Source organism: Lipophrys pholis (genome assembly GCF_963383615.2).
Source record: "Lipophrys pholis genome assembly, chromosome: 3".
In the NCBI taxonomy this organism is placed as follows: Eukaryota; Metazoa; Chordata; class Actinopteri; order Blenniiformes; family Blenniidae; genus Lipophrys; species Lipophrys pholis.
Window position 1 is genome coordinate 28,441,629 of NC_137627.1, and position 27,786 is coordinate 28,469,414.

Sequence of the window (27,786 nt, forward strand, 5' to 3'; positions counted from 1 at the left end):
TTTGGGACTTTTTTTGGGGCCACGAAGGTTGTTTTTTTTAGCCTCCGAATTTTTTTTTTTCTTCAGTGGCCCTAAAACTCTTCCATACTAATATACCTGTAACGAGATTACACATTTTTTATTACCATTTGTCATTTTCTGCAAAGAAATGCTCTAAATGACAATATTTTTATTTGGAATTTGGGAGAAATGTTGTCAGTAGTTTATAGAATGAAACAAAAATGTTCATTTTACTCAAACCAGTAGTAAAATTAGAGAAATCAGAGAAACTGATTACAGTGGTCTCTTAATTTTTTCAAGAGCTGTATATATATATATATATATATATATATATATATATATATATATATATATATATATATATATACATCATATATATATATATATATATATATATATATATATATATATATATATATATATATATATGCACAAATTAGTTCCCAGTCATCACTACTCGCTAGTGATGTCTGAGGGACCTGGTTGTGTTTGAGCCATTTTCGGTTAATGTAGAGCACAAAATGCGGTGGTGGTGTGTTGGACCCCAACATGATAAGTGCCAAGATTTTTTGGGTGTCCATTTTTTCATAATTTTGCAAATTCATTCATATATCAAATCATTGTTGCATATGGGAAATTGTGGAAAATAAATAAATTAAAAATAAGATTAAAAAAAGTTTTAACAAAAAAGGACTTTTATTTTGAAAAATGTGGGAGGCTTTTATTTTGAAAGCCAACTAATGTATTATCTAGCTGATCCCTAAATACCGTTGTTTAAGGGTTTTGGTGTCATTTTAAATAAACAAGGACTTTTATTTGGAAAAAAATGGGGGCTTTTATTTTGAAAGCTAACTCACTCCTAGCCTAACTAAACACTTAATATCCATTTAAGTCAACACTAATATTTGATAAACAGGGACTTTTATCCATCCATCCATCCATCTCCTTCCAGCTCTTCCGGTGGGACCCCAAGGTGCTCCCAGGCCAGCCGAGAGACATAGTCTCTCCAGTGTGTCCTAGGTCTGCCCCGAGGCCTCCTACCGGAGGGACATGCCTCGGGAGGCGTCCGGGGGGCATCCGAAACAGATGCCCGAGCCACCTCAGCTGGCTCCTCTCGATGTGGAGGTGCAGTGGCTCTACTCCGAGCTCCTCCCTGGTGACTGAGCTCCTCACCCTATCTCTAAGGGTGCGTCCAGCCACCTTACGGAGGAAACTCATTTCAGCCGCTTGTCTCCGGGATCTCATTCTTTCTGTCATGACCCAAAGCTCATGACCATAGGTGAGGGTAGGAACAAAGATCGACCGGTAAATCGAGAGCCTCGCCTTTTGGCTGAGCTCCTTCTTCACCACCACGGACCGATACAGTGACCGCATAACTGCAGACACTGGACCGATCCGCCTGTCGATCTCACGCTCCATCTTGCCCCCACTCGTGAACAAGACCCCGGGATACTTGAACTCTTCCCCTTGGGACAAGGGCTCTCCACCTATCTGAAGGGGGCAAGCCACCTTTTTCTGGTCGAGAACCATGGCCTCGGGTTTAGAGGTGCTGATCCTCATCCCAGATGTGTCACACTCGGCTGCGAACCGCGCCAGTGCACGCTGAAGGTCCAGGTTTGATGAAGCCAACAGGACCACATCATCTGCAGAGACGAGATCCTGTGGTCCCCAAACCGGACCCCCTCCAGTCCCTGCCTGTGCCGAGAAATTCTGTCCATAAAAGTTATGAACAGAACCGATGACAAAGGACAGCCCTGCCGGAGGCCAACGTGCACTGGGAACAGGTCCGACTTACTGGCGGCAATGCGAACCAAACTCCTGCTCCGGGCATACAGGGACCGGGTGGAGTGTATAGAGCGGGTCCAGTGTTCCGTGACCAGGACGAAAACCGCATTGTTCCTCTTGGATCAGAGGTTCGACTAATGGCTGGATCCTCCTCTCCAGTACCCTGGAATAGACTTTCCCAGGGAGGCTGAGGAGTGTGATCCCCCTGTAGTTGGAACACACCCTCCGATCCTTCTTAAAAAGAGGGACCACCACCTAGGTCTGCCACTCCAGAGGCACTGTCCCCGACTGCCACGCGATGTTGCAGAGACGTGTCAGCCACGACAGTCCCTGCACATCCAGAGACTTAAGGAACTTAAGCTCCACTTCCGGTGCCTTGCCACCGAGGAGCTTAGCAACTACCTCGGTGACTTCAGCTTGGGTAATCAATCAATCAATCAATCAATCAATCAATCAATCAATCAAAATACTTTATTTATCCCCAAGGGGCAATTGGGCAACTACAACTGAGCAGGACAATGACAGACAATAGAATAAAATCGAATAAAAATAAATGAATAAATAAATATAGTAAAAAACAAAAAAAGAGTAATAATTATAGACTATATGGTATATACATAATATCAAGTAAAGTGTCTGAAGTGGGTGAAATGGGGTGTGGACAGTGTAAGATGAGTATAAATGAGTATAAATAGTATAAATAGTCGAGGAAAAGGGAATGTGATGTTATGTTAGCAGCTGGAGTTGAAGAGCAGAATGGCTTTGGGGACAAAGGTAGCTCTCCTCCTCTCAGTCCTGCAGGCAATGCAGCAGAGGCGCCGCCCGGAGGGAAGCCATTGAAATGCGGGTTGGAGAATGTGGGAGGGATCATTAATGATTTTGGTTGCCTGTCTCAGGGCCTGTTGGCTGAAGATGTGTGCAAGAGTTCTGACAGGCAAACCAATGATTTTTGAGCAAACCGATGCAGTGCGCTGCAGTCTGTTCCTGTTTTGAAGGCTGAGGGAGTGGAACCAGCAGGTCATGGAGAAGGTCACGATGCTTTCAATGAAGGCATAGTAAAAAGTCATCATGATGGCTGTGCTGACTCCAAAGGAATTGAGTTTCCTGAGGAGGTACATTCGTTGATGACACCTCCTGAGAATCTCTTCTGTGTTGGCAGAGAATCTCAGGAGGTTGTCCATGATGGTGCCCAAATATTTGTACTCCTCCACCACCTCCACTGGCTTCCCATGGATGATGGTGGTGACTGCAGCAGCCAGATCCCTCTGCCTCCTGGAGAAGGTCACCACCATCTCTTTGGTTTTGCTCACGTTCAGTTCAAGTCTGGAGCTGTCACACCACTCTACAAACTCCTGAAGAACGGGTCCGTGGTGTTGTGAGGGGCCTGACAGCAGTGACAGGAGAACTGTATCGTCAGCGTATTTCACCAGGTGGCAGTTGGGCTGTGTGGATCTGCAGTCATCGGTGTAGAGGATGAAGAGCAGGGGGGAGAGCACACAGCCCTGGGGGGAGCCAGTGGAGGTGGAACGGAGGTCAGAGAGGGAGTTGTTGACCCGAACTTTCTGTGTCCTGTTGGTCAGAAAGTCCAGTATCCACAGGATCAGCTGGTCATCCAGGTGGAAGTGGGAGGAAAGTTTGGTGGCTAGGATGTGGGGCTGCAGGGTGTTGAATGCAGAGGAGAAATCAGCAAACAGTATTCTGGCGGAAGAGTCAGGGAGCTCCAGGTGCTTGTGAAGGTAGTCCATGATGAAAATTTTTGCATCATCGACACCTTTGCGTGCGCGATAAGCAAACTGGAGTGGGTCCATCAGGGGGTCGGTTGCTCTGATGATGTGCTGTTTTATGATCCTCTCCATAGCCTTCATCACCAGAGACGTGAGGGCCACAGGACGAAGATCATTCAGAGTCTTAGGGTTTTTGTTTTTGGGGATAGGGATGACTGTGGAGTGTTTCCACAACTGGGGGACGGTGTGACTGTCCAACAAAGGACGACGAAAAAACGATAAAACGGCGCAAAACTACTCAGCTGACCGGCCAGTCGACCGCACGAGCAGCGACCCGGAAGTGAGTCTACCTCTGAGAACCCAGCCTCTGCTTCCTCAGGGGAAGGCGTGATGGTGGGATTGAGGAGGTGGTCGAATGTCCATCAGAGAGAGGCAGACGTCGGGTTCAGTATGGTGACCATGACAACCACTAGGGGCGTGTGGCGGTGCACAGAGGGATATCGCAATGACTTGATGCGTCCTCCAGGTGGACGTCAAGAGAGATTGCGGTGACCCACGCAACCACAAGAGGCATTTGACTCGCACTTTCTGGGGGCCGCAGTGGTTGCTTAGCAACCAGATATACAAGACGCACGTCGTGCACACATGCACGAGGGGGTCTCGGAGTGGCTCGGTTCACCGAGGCAGACTGTGTTACAGTGACAGCCGGACGGCGTTGCCGGTCCGGTTCTGAGCGCCGGAGTTCTAACTGGGTGTCGGAACATGCAGCTAGAACTCTGGTGATCATGCGGATGTGGTTTAGTGGGAACCCGAGTTCGTACTGTGATGGTGCACGTGAACTTAGCGTACACAAACAGGCTGCTGCAGCTCTGTGCAGCTGATGCCTTATTAGCGACACATTAAAACACATTGCATGTTGACTTCAGGCTAATCTAACAATGCTGCCCAGACAAAAGCTCTTACTGTTCGATTGTGCTGTGTTGTTCAGCAGTAAGTTGTTGTTACCGGGTCAGAATTCAGCGTCCCGAATTCAGGGACCTGCCTCTTCAGGTTGGCAAGCACGGGGAGCTGCTTGGCTGGAAATCCAAAAAATAAAAAAGGGAAAAGAGAAGAAGTATTCCAAACTGTGTCCTGCTCGTCCAGTGGGCTGAACCTTAGTTTGGTTTTGTGGTTCCACTTTGTGCTCTCTTTCCGTCCCGAGGTGGCAGAGACGTGTGTCTCACTCGGCTGACGGGGATGAGAAGCGAGGAGCAGTTAATAGGGAGGCAGTTTCACCAAGTTTGAATTTCGGACACCTGTGGTGTCCGGGTCGGGTTCGACCGATGAGTGGCTGGCAGCTAGGGCTCTGCATTCGCTGCTGAGTTCCTGTTGGTTTCAAATATGGGGTGTGCGAACCTCCTAGGGTCGTTGCCTTGCGCCCTGTGGTTTTATAACCTGTTTATGGTTCCTGGTGTCTCTCCTCTGGGGGAGAAACTGCTGGAGGAGTTCAATGGAAACTTTAGCCCAACACTGTAGAAGAAGGATCGTTATAAACACACACACACATGCATATTCACACACGAACACATATCCATGAAGGTGAAGGGCCGTTGCACTCGAGTTAACAGGTAATTGCATTATTGCCAGTTTGGGCGCAGTGCAGGGGCGCCTACAGGGTTATGACAAATATGCACATACACGTACACACATACTCACTAACACATAAACACACACACACACACACACACACACACACACACACACACACACACACACACACACACACACACACACACACACACACACACACACACACACACACACACACACAAAATAACTTTCTTCTCAAGTGGGCTTGATGCTTTGCTGTGGAAGTTTCTACTTCCTCCAGCACTTTTGATTGATTGACTGACTGACTGCTGACTGATCTTTATTTTGAACATGTAAAAACAACAAAACAAACAAAATAGAAAATATCATAAGAAAATCATTTAAAACTATAAGACAAATGTAGGAAAAACTACATAAGATATTTAGTAGTTCACATGATTGAATGGCAGTAGGAAAAATATAAACTTTTCAATCATTCCCTGTGCAGCGTAACCTGCCTGACTGTATTGAGGCAGCTGCAAAGTTCAGTTGAGAATGGATACAAAGGTTTGTGCTTCTGTATACAAAGACATTTTGTACAATGCAAGGCTTACCAATTTGTGGCAGCTTTGTTTTTGATTCCAGCTCACAAAAAAGGTCCCTAAAATCTGGTTTGGAGGAGTTTATCATGGAAGAACTGGCCTGGGCCACACACAGAGCACCAAACGGGCCAGATCACATTCAACATCACTACCTGACCTCATAAACTCTCAACAGAATGAATGGATGCAAATTCCCATAGAAACGCTCCATTATATGGTGGGAAAACTTCAAAGAAGAGTGGGAGCTGTTATAGCTGCAAAAAGGGGTTAAACTACATATTGCGAGTATGTATTTGAACACCGTGTCAGTACAGTCCTTGTTGTAATGTTAGGTGTCTGAGCACATCTTTCAAATAATGTTTTACAATGTTAAACAGTGTGAATTCAACCAAATGTAGATGCACTTGCTCAGGACTGGAAAAATACAAAACCAAATTTCTGACTAACACATAAAAGTCCAACAGCATAAAGTAACTGTGGATATAGATAAATATATGCACTTTATTTCTAAAGTGGTGTTTTCAGCAGAAAAAGAGGATTTAGAGCGGCATTGCAAAGTGACATATCTCAGAAATCTTTGAAAAGTATACCAGACAGCTCAAAGTCAGGCTCACATATTGTTGGGACACACAATTATTATCCCAAAGATAGTAGAAATCAATGAGGCCTCTGGTCAATCCCTGTGGACTCACTCAAATAGCTATCCTGCAGCTGACAGACACTTCAGTATCTTCCATTTGTCTTGTTTCTCCTCAAAGGTTTTTCAGCAGGCCACTGCTATGAGCCCTTTGTGAAGTATGGAAACCTGAGCAGCAGCGATCACAGCTGGGCGGTGGGAGCGGTGGTGGAGTTCACCTGTGACCTCGGTTACACACTGGAACAGGGCGCAGTCTCCATTGAATGCATCGACCTGAAGAATCCTCAGTGGAATGAGACAGAGCCAGCTTGTAGAGGTTTGTATGTCAGACAGCTAGATTTCTCTTGTTGTATCATGTGTTCTATGCAGTGGTGTTCCGAGATGTAAATACTTGGTGGGGCAAGATTCTATTTCAGGTCTTGTGACACTACTGAATTCAAAAGTAAAGTGTGTGCTAAACCTTTTAGCCACAACATTATAACAACCATATAGGCGTTGATCCCACAAAAATGTTGAGCCTTGGAAATAGCTGATCAAAAACAAATAAAAAATTTAAATTAAAGAAAATAGATTTATATCAATGATGGGATTCAAACCAGGTCATAATGTTTCTAAGACAGCAGCTCAGCCACTCGTCCACGGTAAAGCTCCAAGCCAATGAGATTCTTAAAAAGTGTTCCTCACTTCTTCACACAGTTTACAACTACTTACTTTAATTTTCTTTGCTAAAGTAAGTGTTTCAAACTCGTACTCGTAAATAATCAACCTAATAATTTTTTATTCTTAACTGTTTGTTAGCTTTAGCTGCTAACAAGCTGGTATTTGTGAGACTCGCTCCGGTTCTGTGAAGCAATGCCAGCCAATCAGCTCTGAGCATCTTAATGACATTGTTAGTGGGGCTTCGGGTTTCAAACCCCACGAGGCATCAAAATCACGTGAACTGAATGAATGGAGCCACAGCCTGAGCATGCACACTTACAGTTAACTGCATGCAATACACACTGCATGGGTAGAGAGAGGCTTGCCCCAATAATGCACCATCAGTGTGGATCAGGAGAAAACACAACCTGAAATCGCAAGAGGAGACTAATAACCAGGGAGTACAGTCCTCACACAGTAATTATGTGCTATATAAGAGGAAGTTTTATTCACAGACAAAAAAATATTGTAGATAATCTTAAAGAATTAATAGCACACTTTGCATGCAGTCCTTTCTGATGACACCAGGTGGGACTCAGCCAGTCACCCCTGGTTCTATGAATGCACATTTTATTTTCATGTTTTGGTATCTCACTGATAAGTTATTATTACTCTACAGCCTCAGTTTTGAAAACAAAATATTTGTATTGATTCTTGCATGTGTGTGTGTGTTCGTTTCAGCTGTATGCAGTGGTGAGATCACAGATTCAGCTGGGGTGTTGCTCTCTCCTAACTGGCCTGAGCCCTACGACAAAGGTCAGGACTGTATCTGGGGTATCCATGTTGATGAGGAGAAGAGAATCATGTTGGACATTCAAGTGTAAGTTTTGTCTTTTATATGCACATTCAATCTGCTCTCCCTCATATCACTGAACTTACATAACTACTTATGACCTCTTTGAATAGAATTTTGACAAAATGTGCTTCATTTCTTCCTGCTGATATTAAGGAGTAGAGCTTCCTCAGTATGAGTGTTGAAACATTAACATGATAATGAAGGAGCACTCAGCTGGTGAATGAGATCTGCGAGTGACACACACGTTGAATAAAAGCTACGTCAGTTGGAGTCACGTGATGCAGTTGGCAAGACGGCTGCCTAGGTAAAACGCTCCTTCAAGTGGTGTTGAATATATCCAGATAATTTTGTCCCTGATCACGGGCTGACAGGCATAGTGTGCCAGAAGACTGGATCACTGCACGAGGATGTCAAAACCAAAGAAGAGTGTAACCAGTGGCAATATTAAAAAGCAATTGCTCAAACACATCCCAAGATGGCAGCCACATGTCCCAAGCCGCTGCAATTTGCTGAAGACACCGCAAATATTTTCACTGCATTGTAGAAGATTTCAAGTGACCTGGCCAGCTTGGATGATATCTGTCACACCACAATGTCGGTGGAAGGAAAATGTCCTTGTTTATTACACGAGTGACTAACGTAGAGAAGAGGGTGGAGTGGCTTGTTTTCAAGACAATGAAAGCATCCTTAGAAGTTAACCCAGTAGCTACCAGTGCTTAGGTGGACCACCTTCATGACAAACTCGAGGGTATGAAAAACCGCAGTAGGCGTAACAATCTCCGGTTTGTGGGAAAACCAGAAGGCAACGAATCTGGAGAGATGTCGGAGTTTGTTGGCAGGGTATTACAGTCGGTTCTTGGTTGGGAAGATCCTGCAATACTACCAGAGATTAAACGGGCCGACTGGGCCCACCAGGCCTCTGCACCATGGCCGAATCCTAGTCTGGTTCCTCCTTTTTTTTAGGAATATTCACATTTCCCATGAACAAAACTGTATATTTGCTCAATATCTACCAGGTCATGTGACCTACTGGCTCAAAGCCTGTATTGGATCCCATAAGTATATAAGCTGATTAAGATACAGGCCCTAGCCTATGAGAGATGCATCAGTGAAGACTAGCTGGTGATAAATCACGGCTCCTAGAGTACTCCCTTTTGCTATATATTGGCCGAGTCCCTCCACCAGCGAAGGGCCATGTGGAGTCCCTGAGAAAATACCACTGGGGTCCGGTGGGACTTGTGTGGACAAAGGCCTGTTCTCAACAAGGCACCTTTGGACAGGCCGTATATGCAGAAGTGCGATAGGAACTACTTGCACCATGGGAAGGCTGAAGCCTGCTCTTTTCACTGTTCAGCTGCAGGCCCAGCCCATGGATGTGTTCCAAGAGGAGAGCGACATGATGGCAGCATTGTTCCTTTGAGCTTGCACATATCAGCCAGTCGTCCAGATAGCTGAGGATCCTGAGCCCCTGCTGTCTCATGGGTGTTTATCCCTCTGAGGTCCAGGATAGGATGAAGGTCCCCATCCTGCTTTGGGACAAGGAAATAGTGGGAATAGAACCTAGCCTTGTGATCCTTGTACCTTACTTCTCTTATGGCCTTTTTCTTTAATAGGGTGGACATCTCTTCTCGTAGTATACGAGCATGCTGACGGTCGTGTACTGCGGTAAAGGTGCCTGATGTTGTTACAGGCAGTTTGTAGAGAAACTGTAGGCGGTAGCCATGGGACATAGTTTTCACCACCCACAGGCCAGCACTCAGAACAAGCCATGATGCTCTGCGTTGGGCTAACAGTAGAGACTGGCTGGCGAGCTTTTTTGAACTGTCAGGATGGAGTGGGTGCTTTGAGGACCCCCGAGCTCCAGGAGTGGGACGTCCCCCTCTCCCCTGACGCGGAGTACTGCGATGGCGAGAAGCCTCCAGGTGAAGCCTGAGGTCCCCTGGTCCCCATTGTGGGACATGTGGTGTTGGCCTGGGTACTGAGGCTTTTGGTTGCCTTGGACCTCTAGCCCTCCTCCGTAGGTCACCAGAAACTGCTTTCTCACACCAGTTACTTTCTTGAGCGTGCTGCAACATTTTAGCTGCATCTGCTCTGAATACAGCCCAGGATCCAGTGGCAACTTCAGAAAACAGTCATGACCCCCCTGTTGAGACTGAGACAGCGACAGGTGGTGTCTGGCGACCCAAAATGAAGCCAAACTCTGCCTGAAGCCACTGCCTGCTCCTTCATAATGGAGGAGAGGCATGAAGAAACAGACTGGAACTCATCGACTAAGCGACAACAGGGCGAACCTGCAAAACCTGCAGCCACTTGCTCGGGCTCCACCATCGGCGAATGCGCCAGATCCAGTCCCAGTTCGGATTGCTCTGGTTAATGCTCGATCTCTCGCCAACAAGACTTTTATTCTGAAGGACTTCTTTACTTCCCAGGGTTTGGATTTTTTATACATAACGGAGACATGGAAGGCTGTCGGTGAGTCCAGTGCTTTTTGTGAACTTCAGCCTCTTGACTGTACTTATTTTAATGCTCCGAGGACATCATGGAGGAGGCATAGCAACTGTTTACAAGCAACATTTTAATTGTAAACAAGTCACTTCAACCAAATCTTATCCCAGCTTTGAGATGAACTCCTTCGAGCTGGGCTCTGTCCTCCCGACATTCTGCACTGTTATATACAGACCGTGTATATAACTGCTGATTTTTTGGCAGAAATAATGCCTAAATATGACAGAGTTTTAATGGTTGGTTGATTTGATTTGTTGCCCTATGAAGCCGCTGGCCAAAGACTTTTTACATCTAATTGACTCTTTTTTATCTTGTACAGTCTGTGTCCGGCCCTACGCAAGAACGCAGACATACACTCAATCTTGTTTTGTCACATGGTTTTATTCCTTGTATTCTAAAAGTCTGTCATGCCGCGTTCTCTGACCACATGCCGGTTGTTTTTGGTGTGCCTCTCCCCTGTCATAAGGTTAAACCTTGCACTACGGCACAGCGCTGCCGCTTTATAAACGCTTCCACCGCAGCACAGTTTTCCACAGCCTTTGAAACATGTAACAGCCCAACTAACCTGGCCTTTAATTCAGATGTAGAGGCACTAGCCTCCCACTTGGACTCATCCTGCTGAGCTATTTTAGATGTTGTGGCTCCGCTAAAAACAAGGCTCTTTAAACATAAACCTGAGCCATGGATCGATGAAACTACACACGCTGCCAGACAAGTGTGCAGGAGATCTGAGCATAAGTGGAAGAAGGATAAGTTACAGGTGTCCTTCCAGATGTTAAGGAACAGCTGGCGTTCTTATCAGAGAACTGTGAAAACTGCCAAAAGCCAAATATTTGTCTGATATTATCATCTCCAACTGTCACAATCCTCGTGTTTTATTTAAAACCATAAACTCTGTTCTTGTTGCTTCACAAGCAGCCTGCCTGGAGAACTCCTCAGAGGTGTGTGAGAGCTTCCAGAGCTATTTCACTGATAAGGTTGTGAACATTAGGGCCGTCATTAGCAGTCCTGCTTATGACCCCTCTACCTCTGTCACATGCTCTGTTGAGTTAGAGCAGTCTGAGCCTGTCAGCCAGCCTTATTTAACAGAGATCATTGGCCATATGAAGCCTGCTGGATCCCCCAATGATCTAATTCCACCTCGTCTTTTTAAGGAGGTTCTTCCCATGTTGGCATTGTGTGTCCTCAACATTTTAAATAGCAGTTTGGTAAATGGGAGTGTAGCTGTGAGTTTTAAGTATGCAGTGGTGACACCTTTGATTAAAAAGCCTGGCTCAGACCCCTCTGTGCTCGCAAATTTCAGGCCCATCTCTAAGCTTCCTTTCCTTTCTAAGGTTTTGGAGAAAATTGTTTATCTTCAGTTAAAGTCATTCTTGGATGAGCACAACATTCCGGAGGTGTTTCAGTCTGAGTTTAAAACCCTTCACAGCACTGAGTCGGCACTGTTGAAGGTTTTTAATATCTTCCTGAGAACAGTCTGGTTGCTATGTTGCTCTGATTATGTTGGACCTTACAGCTGCCTTCACCACAGTGGACCCTCAGATCCTCCTGTCTCCTCTGGAGACCTTGGTGGGCATAAAGGGCCGTGCTTTAAACTGGTTCAGGTCATATTTAGCAGATAGAAGTTTCTGTGTCCATGTTGAAACCGTAGAGTCCTCTGCAGCGCCTCTTACATGTGGAGTGCCTCAAGGCTCTATACTTGGCCCTCTTCTGTTTCCCCTCTACCTACTTCCCCTTGGATCAATTCTCCGGAAACATGGCATCGCTTTTAATTTCTATGCTGGCGACAGCCGAATTTATTTTCCTCTGAATCAAGAAAATGCTTTTTCCATGAATCCACTCCTTGACTGCATTGTTGAAATCAAGCCCTGGTTGTCCCTGAACTTTTTATATTTAAACAATGGTAATGTTGTTTGGGCCTAGTGATTCCACCGAGATACATGTTGATCTGGGTCCTTTAAGGCAATACTTAACGCACTCGGCTAAAAACCTCGGTGTCAGACTGGACTCTGAACTTAAGTTCGATCTACAAATTAAATCAGTGGTCAAGTCCAGCTTTTTTCAGTTGAGACAACTCGCCAAAGTGAAACCTTTTCTGTCCTTGCATCATTTCGAGATTTTAATCCATGCTTTTATCACCACTTGGTTAGATTACTGCAATGCACTTTATGTTGGGCTCAGCCAGTCTTCACTCTCACGTCTTCAGCTGATCCAACATGCCTCTGCTTGACTTCTAACAGGAGCCAAAAGACATGAGCACATCACACCAGTTTTAGCATCGGTTCACTGGCTCCCTGTTCGTTTTAGGATTGATTTTAAAATTATTTAATTTGTTTTTAAATGTCTTTAAATGCATCGCCCCACAGCATTTGTCCGATCTGCTCTGGCCGTATACTCCCTCGCGCTCCTTTAGGTGGGCAGATCAGTCATTGTTGCTTGTCCCGAAGACCAAGAGGAAGCAGAGAGGTGATCGTGCCTTTTCAGTCGTAGCCCCAATATTGTGGAATGACTTGCTTCTGCACATCAAACAGGCCGACTCACTTCCTGTTTTTAAAACCTCTCTAAAAACACCCTTTTTGTCTTTGGCTTTTAACTCAGTCTGAGAGGATGACTTTTATTGTTTTGAACATTTTTACTTGTTTTTTATTGTTTTATATTGTTTTTATTGTTCTTGTCTGTGTACAGCACTTTGGTCGACCGTGTTGTTTTTAAAGTGCTCTATAAATAAAGCTGAGTTGAGTTGAGTTGAGTTAACCTGCCATGGCCCTGAACACTCCTCCCTACCTCTCATAGGCTCCGCTTTTCTTTTAGTTTTCCCACTGGGAATGGCAGGAAGAGGGGAACCTGCACGTTTTACAGTGAAAAACCAGCAACGGGCCTCTCTAATGCATGCCGGCATAATGAAGCAGTCCATACAGGACTGTGGACGCTCTTTTGACAACACTGCATGTTGGTGACCTAAACATAACACACACGTCATGTCCATCCTCCAAAGGAATAGAAATGCCACAACCCACACAAAGTTGTCCCTGATGGCCTGCCATAGCTGTCATTACAATGCTGCTGTTTTTATTTATTTATTTATTTTATTTAATTTTTTTAAGGGGGTGTGTATTGGAGCGACACACTTCCTTGTTTGCAATCGGCCAGCGGCAAATGTTTTTGTTGTTTATCTGCACACACAAGGTTGTCACATATTCAACACTATTTACAGTGAGGATTGCATGCCATCTAAGCGGTCTTTTCCACCGGAAAGAACCAGGGGCTAGTTCGGAGCCAGGGCCAGATTTAGCATCAGTTCTTTGTCTTTCCACTGCCAAAGCTCCGGCCTACCAGGGGTTAAATGGGTGCTAAGTCGGCCCCACTTCATTGCTGGGCCAGAGCGGAGCCAGACCGGGGTCTGACGCGTCATCAGCTGGGGGCGGAGTTATTGCTGGAGTTATCGCTACCTCCAAGGTGGAAGCAACGCTGAACCGGCTTTCAGTGAACACTGAGCCCCAGAGTGGTTATAGAGAAAAAAATAACGTGTGGGAACGATATAATAAGTCGTTCCCTGAAGTTAATAATACGATGTAACAAGATAATTTAATCTGCGATCACAGCGCCATGGCTCTCGAGCTGCAGAGCTCCTCTGCTGTCAGTCAGCTATGTCGACATATAATTTAGAAGCAGTTTTCCATTGTCGTTTTTTTTCACGCTTTTCATCATAACATCGTTGTAACTAACTTCACTTCCAGGTCTTGTATGGCGTTAGGACCGCAGCCCGAGGTCTGCATGAGGCTGCATTGCGCTCCGCTGCGAGACGCTCCATTATTATATTCTACCCACAGAACTTCTATATAATGAAGCCGTACCTTTGGTTCATCAGCAACTACACGGCGCTTCATATGAAAGAGAACTTTTATCAGTGTGTTTACGTAGGTTGTCATTGGAAATGGCTTTAGAGGTGCATTTTTATAATTGTACACCTCCATTCTTCTCCGATGTTGAAGCATTTGATCCATCCACATCCAGAAATAAAGTGAAAGGAGCAGAAATTCACAATGTAATGCCGAAATGTTGAAAAATATGTCCTAAGCTCATTCACCCATTATTTTTATTTCTTTTTCTCTCTCTCTATGGCCACTCCAGGGCTCTGGACTAAAACAAGACCGATGTGAAAAAACCCCAATAGAGATACGAGGAGAATCAATGTTTTCTGGCTTTTTGGTCTGCATCCGAGGTTCAGGCCAGACTAGATGGAGCGACCCTGACCAAACCGTTGTTACAATCTGTCTCCTGGTTCTTGTATGAGCGCTGTCAGCGCTACATTGGTGAAATCAGTGACGTATCACGTTTTTGAGTGGCACAATGACATGGCTCTCACTTGGCTACATTAACGGTGGAAAAAGAACCGTTTCTTTGGCGGTGATCATTTAAGAACTGGCCCTGGCACCTGCCCTGAACTAGAACATGGTTCTTGTTGGTGGAAAAGCCCTATAAGAAGAGTTGAGTATAATGACATTTCTATAATTTTGTGGTCGTGAAAATATATATTTTTTCTGTCATAAGGTTTAATCTTGATCTCATCTGTACTTAGAGTTGGGACTTGGACCTTTGTGACTCGAACTTGACTTGGACACGACAAGCCCCGACTTGAACTTGTCTTGGACTCGATAAAGGTGGACTTGACAACAGCCCTGCTGTATCCCAACACGAGCCAGGGTCTGTTTCTTGCCCCCTACCCAAACCAGGGTCTGTACCCCTTCCCCATCTATCTGTTCATCCTCTCCTTCCCTCTCCTCTATTGTAACTCCATAGAATCAAGGTGTCCAAATAACTGCTTAAATAGCCTTCAATTGATTCAAAATGCTGCAGTGAGAGTCCTGACAAGAACCAGCATCAGAGATCATATCACTCCAATATTAGCTTCTTCTTCATTGGCTCCCTGTTAAATCTAGAATAGAATTCAAAATCCTTATTTTAACTTATAAAGCTCTTAACCAGGCTCCATCATACCTTAAAGAACTGTTAGTCCCATATCTCCCCAGAAGAGCACTTCGTTCACAGGGTGCTGGCTTACTGGAGGTTCCTAGGTTTTCTAAAAGTAGAATGGAGGCAGAGCTTTTAGCTTTCGGGCTCCCCTTATGTGGAACCAGATCCCAGTTTCAGTTAGGGAGGTTGAAACAGTCTCTACTTTTAAGGCCAGACTCAAGACTTTTCTATTTACTGTCAAACACCGCCTGACACGCCCACCTCAGGAATAAAGCGGGAGAGGAGAACAACAAAACCACGGCGCCTCTATGAGGACGACAAAGTGCCGGGGCGTGACAGTCCAATCTTTTCTTCTCCTCTATCCTCTCACCCCCCATCTCTCTCTACCTCTGTCTCTGCCTCTGTCTCTATCTCCTCCTACCCGAACCAGGGTCTTTAGCCGAACCCGAACCAGGGTCTGTTTCTTGCCCTCAACCCGAACCAGGGGGTCTGTACCCCTATCCCTTTCTATCTGTCTGTCATTCCTCTCATTTCCTCTCCTCTATTCTCTAACCCCCCGCCTTTCTCTATTGTATCTATTGCTCTATGTAACCCACATTTGTGCATTGCAAATTGCAAACATATTATGCATATTATACATACATTGTTGTAATGGCTCACAGCTATGATTAACATGCATCACCAATGGAGCTATTATGAGATAATTTAGAATCTATAAATTCCAATATGGAATATGCAATTATTACAAATTTGTACTTATGCTACAGATCATTAATTGAACGAAATAGCACAGCAACGTATGAATACATCTTAACTAACCTTGTTATCTTGTAAACTGGATACCTTGTTATATAAACTGGATATCTTCCTTTCACTGTGTATCTGGAGCGGCTAAAACAACGAGATGAGCCAGAAAAGAACTTTATGTTAGGTGCCCAAATATTCTGAAAAGTCCATATCCTATTTAAAATAGAACTTAACTAATATGGTATTGGGATCTGACAAGCCCAGAGAAAGTTGGTTAATTTCTAATGAAAAACAATCTTCATGCATGCAAATCCACACAGACACACAGGAAGCAGATGCTAAAGACTAGCTTCCGGTTATTCTCCCAGCACATGGTCGAGACTGAGGACAGCCTTCCTGCTCTCTGGTAACCTCCATTTGGAATGTAGTTTATTGTGATCCACCATATTGTTTTGTAGTTCCATCACACACACGCACGCACGCACGCACGCACGCACACACACACACACACACACACACACACACACACTCACACTCCCTCCACCTCTCTCTCTCTCTCTCTCTCGCTACACACATACACACACCTACACACACCAAGCTGTATATAGGTAGTTATAATCTGTGTTTTTTTAATTTGTTTTCATTGTAAATAAATATAATTTTTAGAATCATAATTGTTGTCTTATTAATGTGCACAAAGGTGACTGAAATGTCGACCTCTTCTGTGTCAAGAACTCCAAAATTCTTCAAGCTTTACTGTTAATTGTGGTAATTGTAATTAATTTAACTATTAATTCAAAGTTAACTGTTTAGTATATCTTATGAGACTGATATAACTGAATTGGCTATCATTTCCTGTTAAACAGGTGGTGCTCCCGAGGTATCTGATACAGATCAGATAAAATATTCAATAACATAATTAATAACTATCTTTGATAATTATTAATCATTATCGATAGCCAAACTGCCAAAACGCAACATAAATGGTACCCCGTGGGTGGACTGCACTACATAAATGGTACCTAGAGATTATTATGACGTAAGAAACCCCTACAATGGAATCTAAATACTCATAACTAACAAAATCCACACGTATTTTGATTATAGCTTTATCATAGATGAATATTAGTTACAGCTGCAATACATTGCAATAATACATGTACAATATGCGTATAATGTTTGCAATTTCCATTCATCCATCTTCTTTCCCCCTCAGTTCATTTGGGGTCGCAGTGGCAGTACAGCGAGCGGAGAAGCGTAGGCATCTCCTCCTCCTGCAACTTCCTCCAGCTCTTCTGGGAGGACCTCCCAGACAAACCAGAGATATAATCTCTCCAGTTAGTCCTGGGCCGACGTCTGGGCTACCTCCCAGTGGGATGTCCCTGGTAAACCTCTTAAGTGAGGCCACCAGTGGGCATCCTAATCTGATGCCTGAATCACCTAAACTGGCTCCTCTCAATGTGGAGGAGTAGCAGCTCGAGAGAGTGTCTGCTGATGGCTGAGCTCGCCACCCCGCGGAGAAAACTAATTTTGGCTGCTCGTATCCGCTATCTCATTCTTTTAGTCATGAATCAAAGTTCATGACCATAAGTGAAGGTGCAGATGTAGACCAACCGGTAGACAGAGCTCTTCCCCTCTTCACCACAACGGTCTGGTACAGTGACTGCATTACTGTAGTCGCCTGTCCGAATATTACAATCCCCCCCCTTCACCACTCCATACTCCTTTTGCACCTCCTACAAGACATCTCCAAGACGTTGTATGCCTTCTCCAAGTCCACAAAACAGATGAAGACTGGATTGGCAAACTCCCATGAACCCCTCCATAATCTGTAATAGGGTGAGGAGCTGGTCCATAGTTCCACAGTCAGGACTGAATCTGCATTTTTCCTCCTGTATCTGAGGTTTGACTATTGGTCAGTCTCGTTTCAAGTACCTCCACATTGACATTCCCAGGAAGGCTGAGAAGTGTGATGCCCCGATAATTGGCACACACTCTCCGGTCCCCCTTTTTGAAAATAGGGACCACCATCCCTGTCTGCCAGTCGGATGGTACTATACCCAAGTTCCATGCAATACTGTAAAGCAGGGGTCTCATACTCAATGGACCTGGGGGAGTCTGGGTGAGGCTGGGCCGCATCAGGGATTCCACATAAAAAGTTGTACAAAAAAATCCTCAAATGTCATTATTAACAGTTTTAATGAGTTCTTCTGAACATGAAGTGTCCCGAACATGAATGGAACATTGAATGAACATCATGAACGGCTCTTCGGAACATGGTTTCTCTTACCTACACTTCTTATCACATATCTGAGCCACATTTGGCGAAGAAGAAGCAGTTGAGATTCTCAAAATGTCTAGAACAGAGGTCAGCAACCCACAGTTTTTAGGTCTCTCGAATTGTGAACCATCAATTCTCAAACAATAGAGATTAAGTGGAAGTCAACTTTATTGATACATGTATGGTGAAATGTGGCACACAATATCGAGATAGCAGCAATTCTTACCAGTTTCTAGTGATCTTTGAAAAGGCAAGAAACTAATGATATACCCATGTAGTAAAGTATTTGTATTTTATGCAAATAATGCTAACTTTTACTTTGAAAATTCATCTTCCATGAAGAGCACCATGGCAGGACGAGACCCCACCCTCTTCACTCCTGGTTGCCCACCCACACCTAATAAACCAACCTAAACTAGATGAATTAACTACATTAACTACATGAACAAAGCAACAAAAACACAGCACAACACAATCATTACCAACACTAGAAACCTAATATAACCCCCAATAATTACATCTAAAACCCAACGGACAGGAACTCCGATGATGCCCTGCAGCGATCCGCTCCGCGATCATGGAGCAGATTGCTGCAGTACATCATGGGAGTTTCTGTAAGTTTTAGCTGTTGTTGGGGGTTATTTTATGTTTGTAGTGTTGGTAATGATTGTGTTGTGCTGTGTTTTTGTTGCTTTGTTCATGTAGTTAGTTAATTCATTAAGTTTGGTTTGGTTTATTAGTTGTAGGTCGGCAACCGGGAGTGAAGATGGTTTTGTGTCGGGTGTGATCCTGTCATGGCTTGCATATTGGGTGATGAAATCAATAAAGCTCAACGTATACAGATTGATCAGTGGAAAAGACGTTCTTATCTAACCAATTCCCATCAATGTCTAACGTGAAAGTGAAAATATTGACCACTGAAATAATTCTACTTGCAAAAGAAGTGTCATGCCCTGTGCTCCCGGCCAACAGTCTTTTAAAGTACATGAACTTACTAAAGTAAGTAAACTCAACGGAACAACGTCTACTCTCACTTCGCGCGTTGGAGTTTCACTTCAATCTCGGGCCGCATTAACGTTATACTTTCGCAGCAAGGTGCGGGCCACAAAATATTGTCTCGCGGGCCGCAAATGGCCTGCGGGCCGCAAGTTTGAGACCTCTGCTGTAAAGGCTTTTCAACCAGAACAGCCACACAATATCCAGGGCCTTCGGCAGCTCCAGCGTATCTTGTCCACTCCTGGGACCTTTCCACCAAGGACTTTCTTTTTTACTACCGTGGTGACTTCCACAAGGACAAACCAGAAGCCTCATGCCTTCCTTACAGGAAGGCATGTTCCCCAGGTCCAGGAGATCCTCAAAGTGTTCCTTCCACCTCCGGAGGATATCCCCATTTGAGGTCAGAGGATGTTCATTCTTGCTGAGCAAATCTTGAGCTAGACCCCTCTGAATCGTCCTGAGCCTCCGGATGGTGAACCAGAACCTCTTTGAGGCCAACTGAAAGTCCCTCTCCATGCCCTCACCAAAGTCTTCCCATGCTGCAGACTTTGCTTCAGTAACCGCTACAGCTGCAGTCCTATTACCCCAACAATAACTTTCTGCTCAGTCCGGAGTCCCCTGAGCTAACCAGGCTCTAAAGGCCTCCTTCTTCAGCTTGACAGGTGTCCACCAGTGTGTCCTTGGGTTGCAGCAATGACAGTCACCGACCAGAATCCGGCTACAGCTGCACAAAGCCGCTACCACAATAGAGGCCTTGAACAGGGTCCACTCAGACTTGATGTCCCCAACCTCCTCTGTTACATGGGAGGAATCCTCACGGAGGTGGAAATTGATATAATTTCAGACAGAGTCCTCTGCTAGTCTTTCCCAGCATACCCTCATTATATGCGTTTGGTCCTACCGGGTCTGGCTCTCCACTCTGGTACCAAGTCCACTTATGAGCATCCTTGTGTTGGAACATGGTGTTTGTTATAGACATTCCATGATGAGCACAGAAGTCCAATAACAAGTCACCACTTGGGTTCAGATTGGGCAAGCCGTTCCTCCCAATCACCCTCCTCCAGGTTACCTCGCCATTACCAATGTTGACCCCTGGGGGACACCACAAGCAATGTCCAAGCACGATGACAAGTACTGCCCCATTTTCACATACTGTTTCCTGCCTGTTAGCCAGTATCTTAAAGTGCTGTGTGCTACTCAAAGTGCTGGTGAACATTTAAAGTGCTGGAATAAAGTGCTGCCAGTGCTTAAATGAGGAACTAACTGCCTGTTCGTTACACTGCCCATTAAGTAACTTTTCACCCAGTGCAATATCACGCCACGATCCCATACCGTTGTAACTTTGTGATTATTTCGTCATGGTTTATTTTGTCAAAAGCTTTTTTGAGATTGATGAATACACCTACTGCATACTGTTTTTGATCTATAGCATTCGGAATTTCCTCAATTGATTCTGTTAATGCAAGTGATGTAGAACTATTCGACCAAAATCCATATTGATTGTTAGAGAATATTTTGTGTTTGTCTAAGAATTTATATAATCTGTTAATGAATGATTTTTAAAAAATTTTGGAAAACTGTGGAAGCAGAGAGATCGGCCTGCAGTTGGTGAAGTGGTGTTTATCACAAGTCTTATACAGCGGTACCACTTTAGCTATTTTCATTTTGTCTGGAAATGTACCGGTTTGAAATGATAAATTACAGATGTATGATAAAGGCTCTGAAATCCCCTCAATGGCCATTTTATGTCTATACCATTATAATCAGTCGACGTTTTGTATTTAGTTTTATTTTCAATATCTGTTAGTTCCTTATCCTCCACTACTGTGTTGGGCTGAAGATTCCATTGAACTCCTCCAGAAGTTTCTCTGACAGAGGAGAAACACCAGGAACAATGAACAGACCATAAAACAGCAGGGAAGAGGCCAAAGACCCCAGGAAGTCTCCAACCCTCCAGGTTGGCAACCAATGGTAATGGTCGAACCCGACCCAGACACCACAGGGGTCCAAAATTCAACTGTGTGAGAATCCCTTCTGTTGGGGGCTGAAGATTCCATGAACTCCTCTAGAGGCTTGCTCCCCCGAAGGAAAACACTAGCAACAATGGATAGGCCATAAAACAGCAGGGGAGCGAGCCAGACCCCGGAAGTCGCCAATGAGGATGCTTGAATCCGACCCGAACACACCACAGGGGTCCAAACCCAAGTTGGTGAGACTCACTTCCTACCAAAACTCTCGGCTTCTCAACTGACCATCGGCAGAGACACATGTCTCTGCTTGCCTCAGGATGGTAAAGAGAGCAAAAGAACAGAAGAAACACCAACGCCAGCCAGCTGGACGAGCAGGACCTAGTTTGGACTACATCTTCTGTTTTCCTCTATTTTTCCTGTTTTTGGGGGATTCTGGAGACCAGAGCCATTGTCTCCTCCCCAAGATCATCCTCTCAGTTGCACTGCTGCAGCTGGAGCCAGGCCTCTGAATTCAGGACGCTGAATTCAGATCCGGTAACAACCAGTTACCACAGCCTCCCAGAACCAACAGCATCACGGACGGTGCTGTCCAGAACCAAAGAACTTTAAGGGTGAGAGCTTTTGTCTGGGCAGAGAATAGTTAGAATGATGTTCTGTTGAAAATGCAATATGTTTCCATGTGCCGCTCAGAAGGCCGCAGTATCTCATATGTTTGTGTAGGCGCGTTCACGCGCACCAACCAAATCCCGGACTCTGGTTTTCCACCTCAGAACCAGCGGTCCGAGTGAGCTCCAGGCCCACTGGGAGCTCTGTGTGGAGGAACCAGGGTTCAGAACCGAGCCGCGCAGAATTCTCTGTCTTTCTCTTGTCTTCATCCTCTCTCATCTCTCCCCCTCTTTCACTAACCCGCAGCAAGGCGCCCCCCTTATCAGATCGAGATAAGGTCACACACTACTGCATGTCAGCTGCTGCAGAGCAGATCTGTTTTGATCTAACTGCAGGACCCGACCTCCCCTTAGGACTCAGGTGCTCAGAACCGGGCCAACGGAACCGCCCGTTCGCTACACCTTCGGTAGACTAACTCAAGCGCGCTTGACGGACGTCTTGTTTATCTGGCCGCTAAGCAACCGCCGCGTCCCCTGAAAGAGCGAGTCAAACGCCTCTACTGGTCGCGTGGGTCATCGCAATCCCTCTTGACATCCACCTGGTGGACACATCAAGTCATTGCGCTCTCCCTCTGCGCGCCGCCGCACGCCCCTAATGGTCGTCACAGTCACCGCATTGACCCGCCGACGTCTGCCTCCACCTGGTGGACGTTCGAGGTCATTACACCCCCTCACATTGACCTGAGGACGTCTACCTCCACCTGGTGGACGTTCGAGGTCATTACACCCCCTCGTCACTCCAGACCACGCACGCGCGCACACACACACACACACACACACACACACACACACACACACACACACACACACACACACACACACACACACACACACACACACACACACACTCTTTGTACATAGTGTTTGCTGTTTAATAGATTAGATCTCCGTGTTAGATGTCGTTTGCTATTTGAATGTGTTGATTTATGAGATGATTTCCGAATTATTTATGAATTAATCCATTTTTATTAATAAACGCCTGCCAGCTGAATTGTACGCTTCTTATTGATTATTGTGTATTTATTGTTGACAATTCACTGGTTTGTAACAGTCTGTGCTCGGATCTCACACCTTCGATTCTATTTAAGATTGTTATATTTTATGCAGAAATATTAACTAACTTAAATAAACTTTTTACAAACGAGACTGATATTTTGGTATTAGCTATTTCCAGTTTATCTGGTGGTGCCCCGGTTTATTATTAATACATAAATAAGAAATTTATGCAAATTAATAATTTTTTCATTAAAAATTATTTTTGATAATTTTTCATTTTGTGCACGTTCCATTAATAATTTCAATTTTTCATAAGTTACTTCCAGTGATTTATTACTTTTAGTAATCTATTACTTACAGTAATTATATGCTAATAACCAACCATAAACCCCAACATAATGGTGCCCCGTGTGAGGCTGTTTTAAAACCAGTATTGTCACAATATCTGCATAATTTATCCAGAATTGTCTTTTTAGTTGTACAACCGATAACTTTGTTTCTGGCAGAACTTAGTTTTCGGAGAACACGTTACAGCACTGCTAAACAAAGTCACTTGTGTTTGTGAAGTGGTTCGAGCCTTTTTCTTGCATTTTCATGCTTTTCTTGTTTGTGGCGTAGAGAAAAGTACACTAACACAGCTATTGCTCATCATAGGTGCTAAAAACACCCTGTTAACTTGAGAGGTTACAGTTAGAGCAATTAGCATAGACTATAGGTGTGTAAGTCACAGGTTCAGCTCTCACCTGTGCATCAGCAGCAACCTATAGAGTTGTAAGCCACAGGTGTAACCATCACCTGTGCATTAACAACATTTTGGCACTTTTCAAAACACAGCTTTCGCGTGACTCCTACCATGAGTAGTCAGAGACACTGCGTGCTCGGAGCAGAGACTCCTCGGGAGCCACATGACCCAGCCCTGCAGACTGTGGTCGCTGGTCTCCTATGCCTCTCCACAGAGGAGAGAAGAAACCTCAACAGCTACAGCTCAGAGACCTGTGAAGCAAAGATCAGGCAGCTGTTAAGCTATGTGAGGAACCCGGTTGGTCAGGTAGAGCTCACCATTCCGGATGTGTTAGGCCTCATTGCACTGCTCTCTCAGCGCAAGGCCGAGCTGCAAGCTCTTGAAGCCCAGGAGCAGCTCTCCCAGCTGCAACTTTACAGTTCGCAGCTGAGGATTAACAATGCCCAGCTGAAGCTGGAGATTTCCCGCCTGCGACAGGAAGTCCAGGCCAGGGACGATCAGCCTCCGTACACGGAACCTACTGGGTCACAAACCCAAACTTCTGAGAGAGAAGTTAAAACAGACTCATCATCTGATGGTTCATCAGAAGATGAGTCAGGTTATGGCTCTCAGCACATTGAGCCAAACCACACTGGGGTAAAACCTGGTGCAGCTCTCAGCAGAGACGCTGCACATCTCAGCAGTCTGGAAAATGTCCAGTCAGATGGACAAATTACCCCAGATATGCACATTCTTGGAGCTGTCCAGTCAGGTGGACAGCCTCCTCCAGGTCTATACAGTCCTGAGGTGGTCCAGTCAGGTGGACTGCCCACCACAGGTGAGTACAGACTTGAAGCTGTCCCGTCAGGGGGACAGACAGCATCAAGCCCCCCCACAGCCATGGCGAGGGGGGGGCTTGACACACAGCCAGGGGGGCGGGGCACAAGACACCTGTTGTGGGAATTGACTGCATCCCACTGAACCGACACCCAGTCCCCCCAGCTTTTCACGTTGAGGACCACAGGGTCCCGGTGTGCTATGACACACATCCATCGGTGCTCAGCCGCACCACAATGCGCTCTCACAGCTCTTTCACTCCTTTTCAGGAGAGAGTAAAGAGTTATTTTCCAGCACCTCACAGTGCTATCAGCTTTGGTCCTCCACTCACTGGAGACCCTCATGGTCATCGCGACCCTCACTCTCTCCACTGGAGAGAGCCAGGGGGGTCCAGCTCAGATGACTCGGACCAGTCCGGTCCCCCAAGGAACGCGGTCTTCGGACCCGCCAACTTGAGTCCCTTCCAGAGGACATAGAGCGGTTCGACCCTAACAACCCAGAGGTCAGTATAGAGGACTACCTTGAACGCTGCCTCCTCGACCTGCCTCATCCTTCGTCACGGGAGAAGCTGAAGCTTCTCTGGAAGACGACATCCAGGAGCGTCCATGTTTACATGGAATCCCTCCCACCTGCCATCAGAGACCATTACTCAGCCCTCTGTCATGCACTTAGGGAAGAGTATTCTCAGTACACTGATCCTGCCTCTGCAACCTTTGGTGCACTTGCAATCACTCAGAAGGGGCCGGAGCCTCCCAGAGAGTATTACAGTTGCCTAAGGGCCGGCTACTTCCAAGGCCGCAATGCACCGGGGTTGGACGAAAACCAGACTTTCAAGTCCCTCTTTGTTAACAACCTCCACAACAGTGTGCGGTTCGATGTCGCCCTGTTCTGCCGGACCACAAACCCCACCATGAAAGACCTCCGCAAACACGCGCAGATGGTGTGGGAGCTGCGCCACCGTTCAGGTGAAAACCATGATGGTGACGCTGGGATCCTGAGAACCCAGGCGACTGGAAACACGAACCTGGCACCTGGAGGTCACGAGGTCCCCTTCCCCGCACCTGCCGCGGATGAGGGGCCCGTTAGATGTCCACAACCTCGACAACGAGGTGGACAACCGCACAGAGGTAAGAGATCAGGTAGGCCAAGACCTCACCACTCCCAACGGAGTAGTGAGTCTAACAACCGAGGCCGAGGTCAGACCAGAAACCACTGGGACGCAGACGTCCCACAGTGGCTTAAAACCTGCATCAAAGAGGTAGTGCAGGACCTGAACCCGCCTGGTCAGAAGGGACCCGGCTCCTCAGAGGAACCGGACTCCCAGCCCCTGACCGCATGACTAGGCCAGATGCCCCTCCCCTCCGCACACAAAGTCCACTTTGTAAGGAGGAGAAGGAGGAGATCCAGGAAGTCAAAGAGGCCCCCAGAACCAACAGAGAGGCCCCCTTTGAAATTCTTGGGTAATCTTGTGCGCGATGGCTATGCCAACTGCTTATACACCTCAGTAGTGGTAGGGGGTGTCGACACCCTCGCCCTGCTTGATTCAGGGTCAGAAATTACCGTCATGTGTTCAGCTACCTTCACACAGGTTGCTAGAACCATGCGGGACCTAGGAAAGCCACTTCAGGTGGAAGACTGTAGCATGAACATCAGAAGCTTCACTCAGGACAAATCATCCATCACTAAACGTGTCTGGGTCGACGTCGCTTTCCAGGACATGTCAGTGACACATCCCATCTACGTTACTTCTCTGAACACAGAGGAACTGCTTATTGGTCAGGACCTCCTGAACCGACTGGCTGTGCTGATTGACTGCCACCAACGGCGCCTTTGGTCCCAAGTCACCAGCCCAACTTCCTTCGGCCCAGAACCGGGCCACTCAGCTTCCAACAGCAGAGTCGCTGCCATCCAGTCCAGGGGTTCCCTACCAATACTTGGGTCTCTTCCAAAGTCCGACCCGCACCGATCCAGTTCCAAGCTCCCTGACAGCCAGCAACCGCTGCAGGTGACGAGCCAAGACCCGTTTCAAGCCCACCACTCTTTACTCGTTTTACTGAAGGACGTGAGTTCTTCTTTGTACATGAGTACTTCTTTGCACGCCCACCACACCGTGGGGGGTGCACACATGAATGGAACCATGGTTCCTGAGGCACCTTTGGCGCCCTGGTCAGAGAAATCTGTCACCAACGCCGACCTGCTCAAAGTTCCGAGCCACCGCTCACTTTCAGCAGAATCACTTCAAACCTTAACCAAGGTCCCTGGTTCATGCGCCTCCTCGCCTCACAGTCCAGATCTCGACCAGATGATCTGTGACACATCTCTTCTTGAGATGAACAATCGTTCAGCCAACCTGCGGGTCCAAAATCTGACACAGGGACAGATTAAAGTGACCGCATTTCCAACATTAGAGATGATAACCGACAGTTCATTTCACAACGTTGAACTGATGGTGCCTGTCAGTGACAACCTGACGTCGTCCCTCACCAGTGACGACATGCATGACACCGCTCTCCTCATTGTCACAACCAAAACCATCACCAGCGCTCGCCATGTTAACCTCGAACAGGTTCTCAATGGTACAAAACCGAGCACTGAAGGTGACATGGTTGTGTACGCTCCGGTGACTCAACCAAAGAATACAGACACTTCAAGCGGACAGACCACGTCTGGACCAGAAGAACCTTATTCAGGTTTCGAGTCCAAGACTGAGCCACATTCTGCTAAAGCTAACGCTTTAACACCGCAGAAACGAGGACATGCATTCATTGAGGTCTTCCGCGATTATCAAACGATCTTGGCGCGGGACTCGCATGAAAGGGGGGTCACAGACCTCCACCCGGTGCGCGTCCCCACTGACCCAAAGGCACCGCCATCTTTTGTACACCAGTACAGATCTTTTCTCGCTGCATACGTGGTAAAGCAGTTCTGGACCATGAAGGTGGACCCCGCTAACCAGTACCAGCTAGCTTCTTCCTTTGGCAACCGCCAGTCCGCCTGGAACCGGTGCCAGTTCGGCTACTTAGACCCACCATCGGTGTCTACCATCTTTCTCCACACAACAATGAGCAACACTGCCGCTCACGGCAACCTCATCTATGTGGACAACTTCCTCATGCATCACTACACCTTTAAGGAACTTTTAGCCGAAACACGACACGTCCTTTATCAACTCCTGGTAGCTGGAACCAAACTTGCTCTCAGCAAAGTTCAGGGGTGCCGCACCAGAGTTGAACACATCGGGCTCATAGGTGGCGCTGATGGGATTGAACCCCAACCAAGGAG

General features: G+C 46.2%; 1 protein-coding gene across 1 annotated transcript in view; it reads left to right on the plus strand.

Moving 5' to 3' along the window:
• Positions 1 to 27,786, plus strand: part of LOC308107732 (seizure protein 6 homolog) — a gene marked incomplete at both ends in the record, with an annotated part of 135,965 nt that overhangs the window by 37,102 nt on the left and 71,077 nt on the right. Inside the window, 2 exons of the mRNA XM_080460220.1 lie at positions 6,439 to 6,633; positions 7,698 to 7,836. Coding sequence (XP_080316346.1) covers positions 6,439 to 6,633; positions 7,698 to 7,836 — 334 coding nt within the window. The remainder of the gene's footprint in view (positions 1 to 6,438; positions 6,634 to 7,697; positions 7,837 to 27,786) is intronic.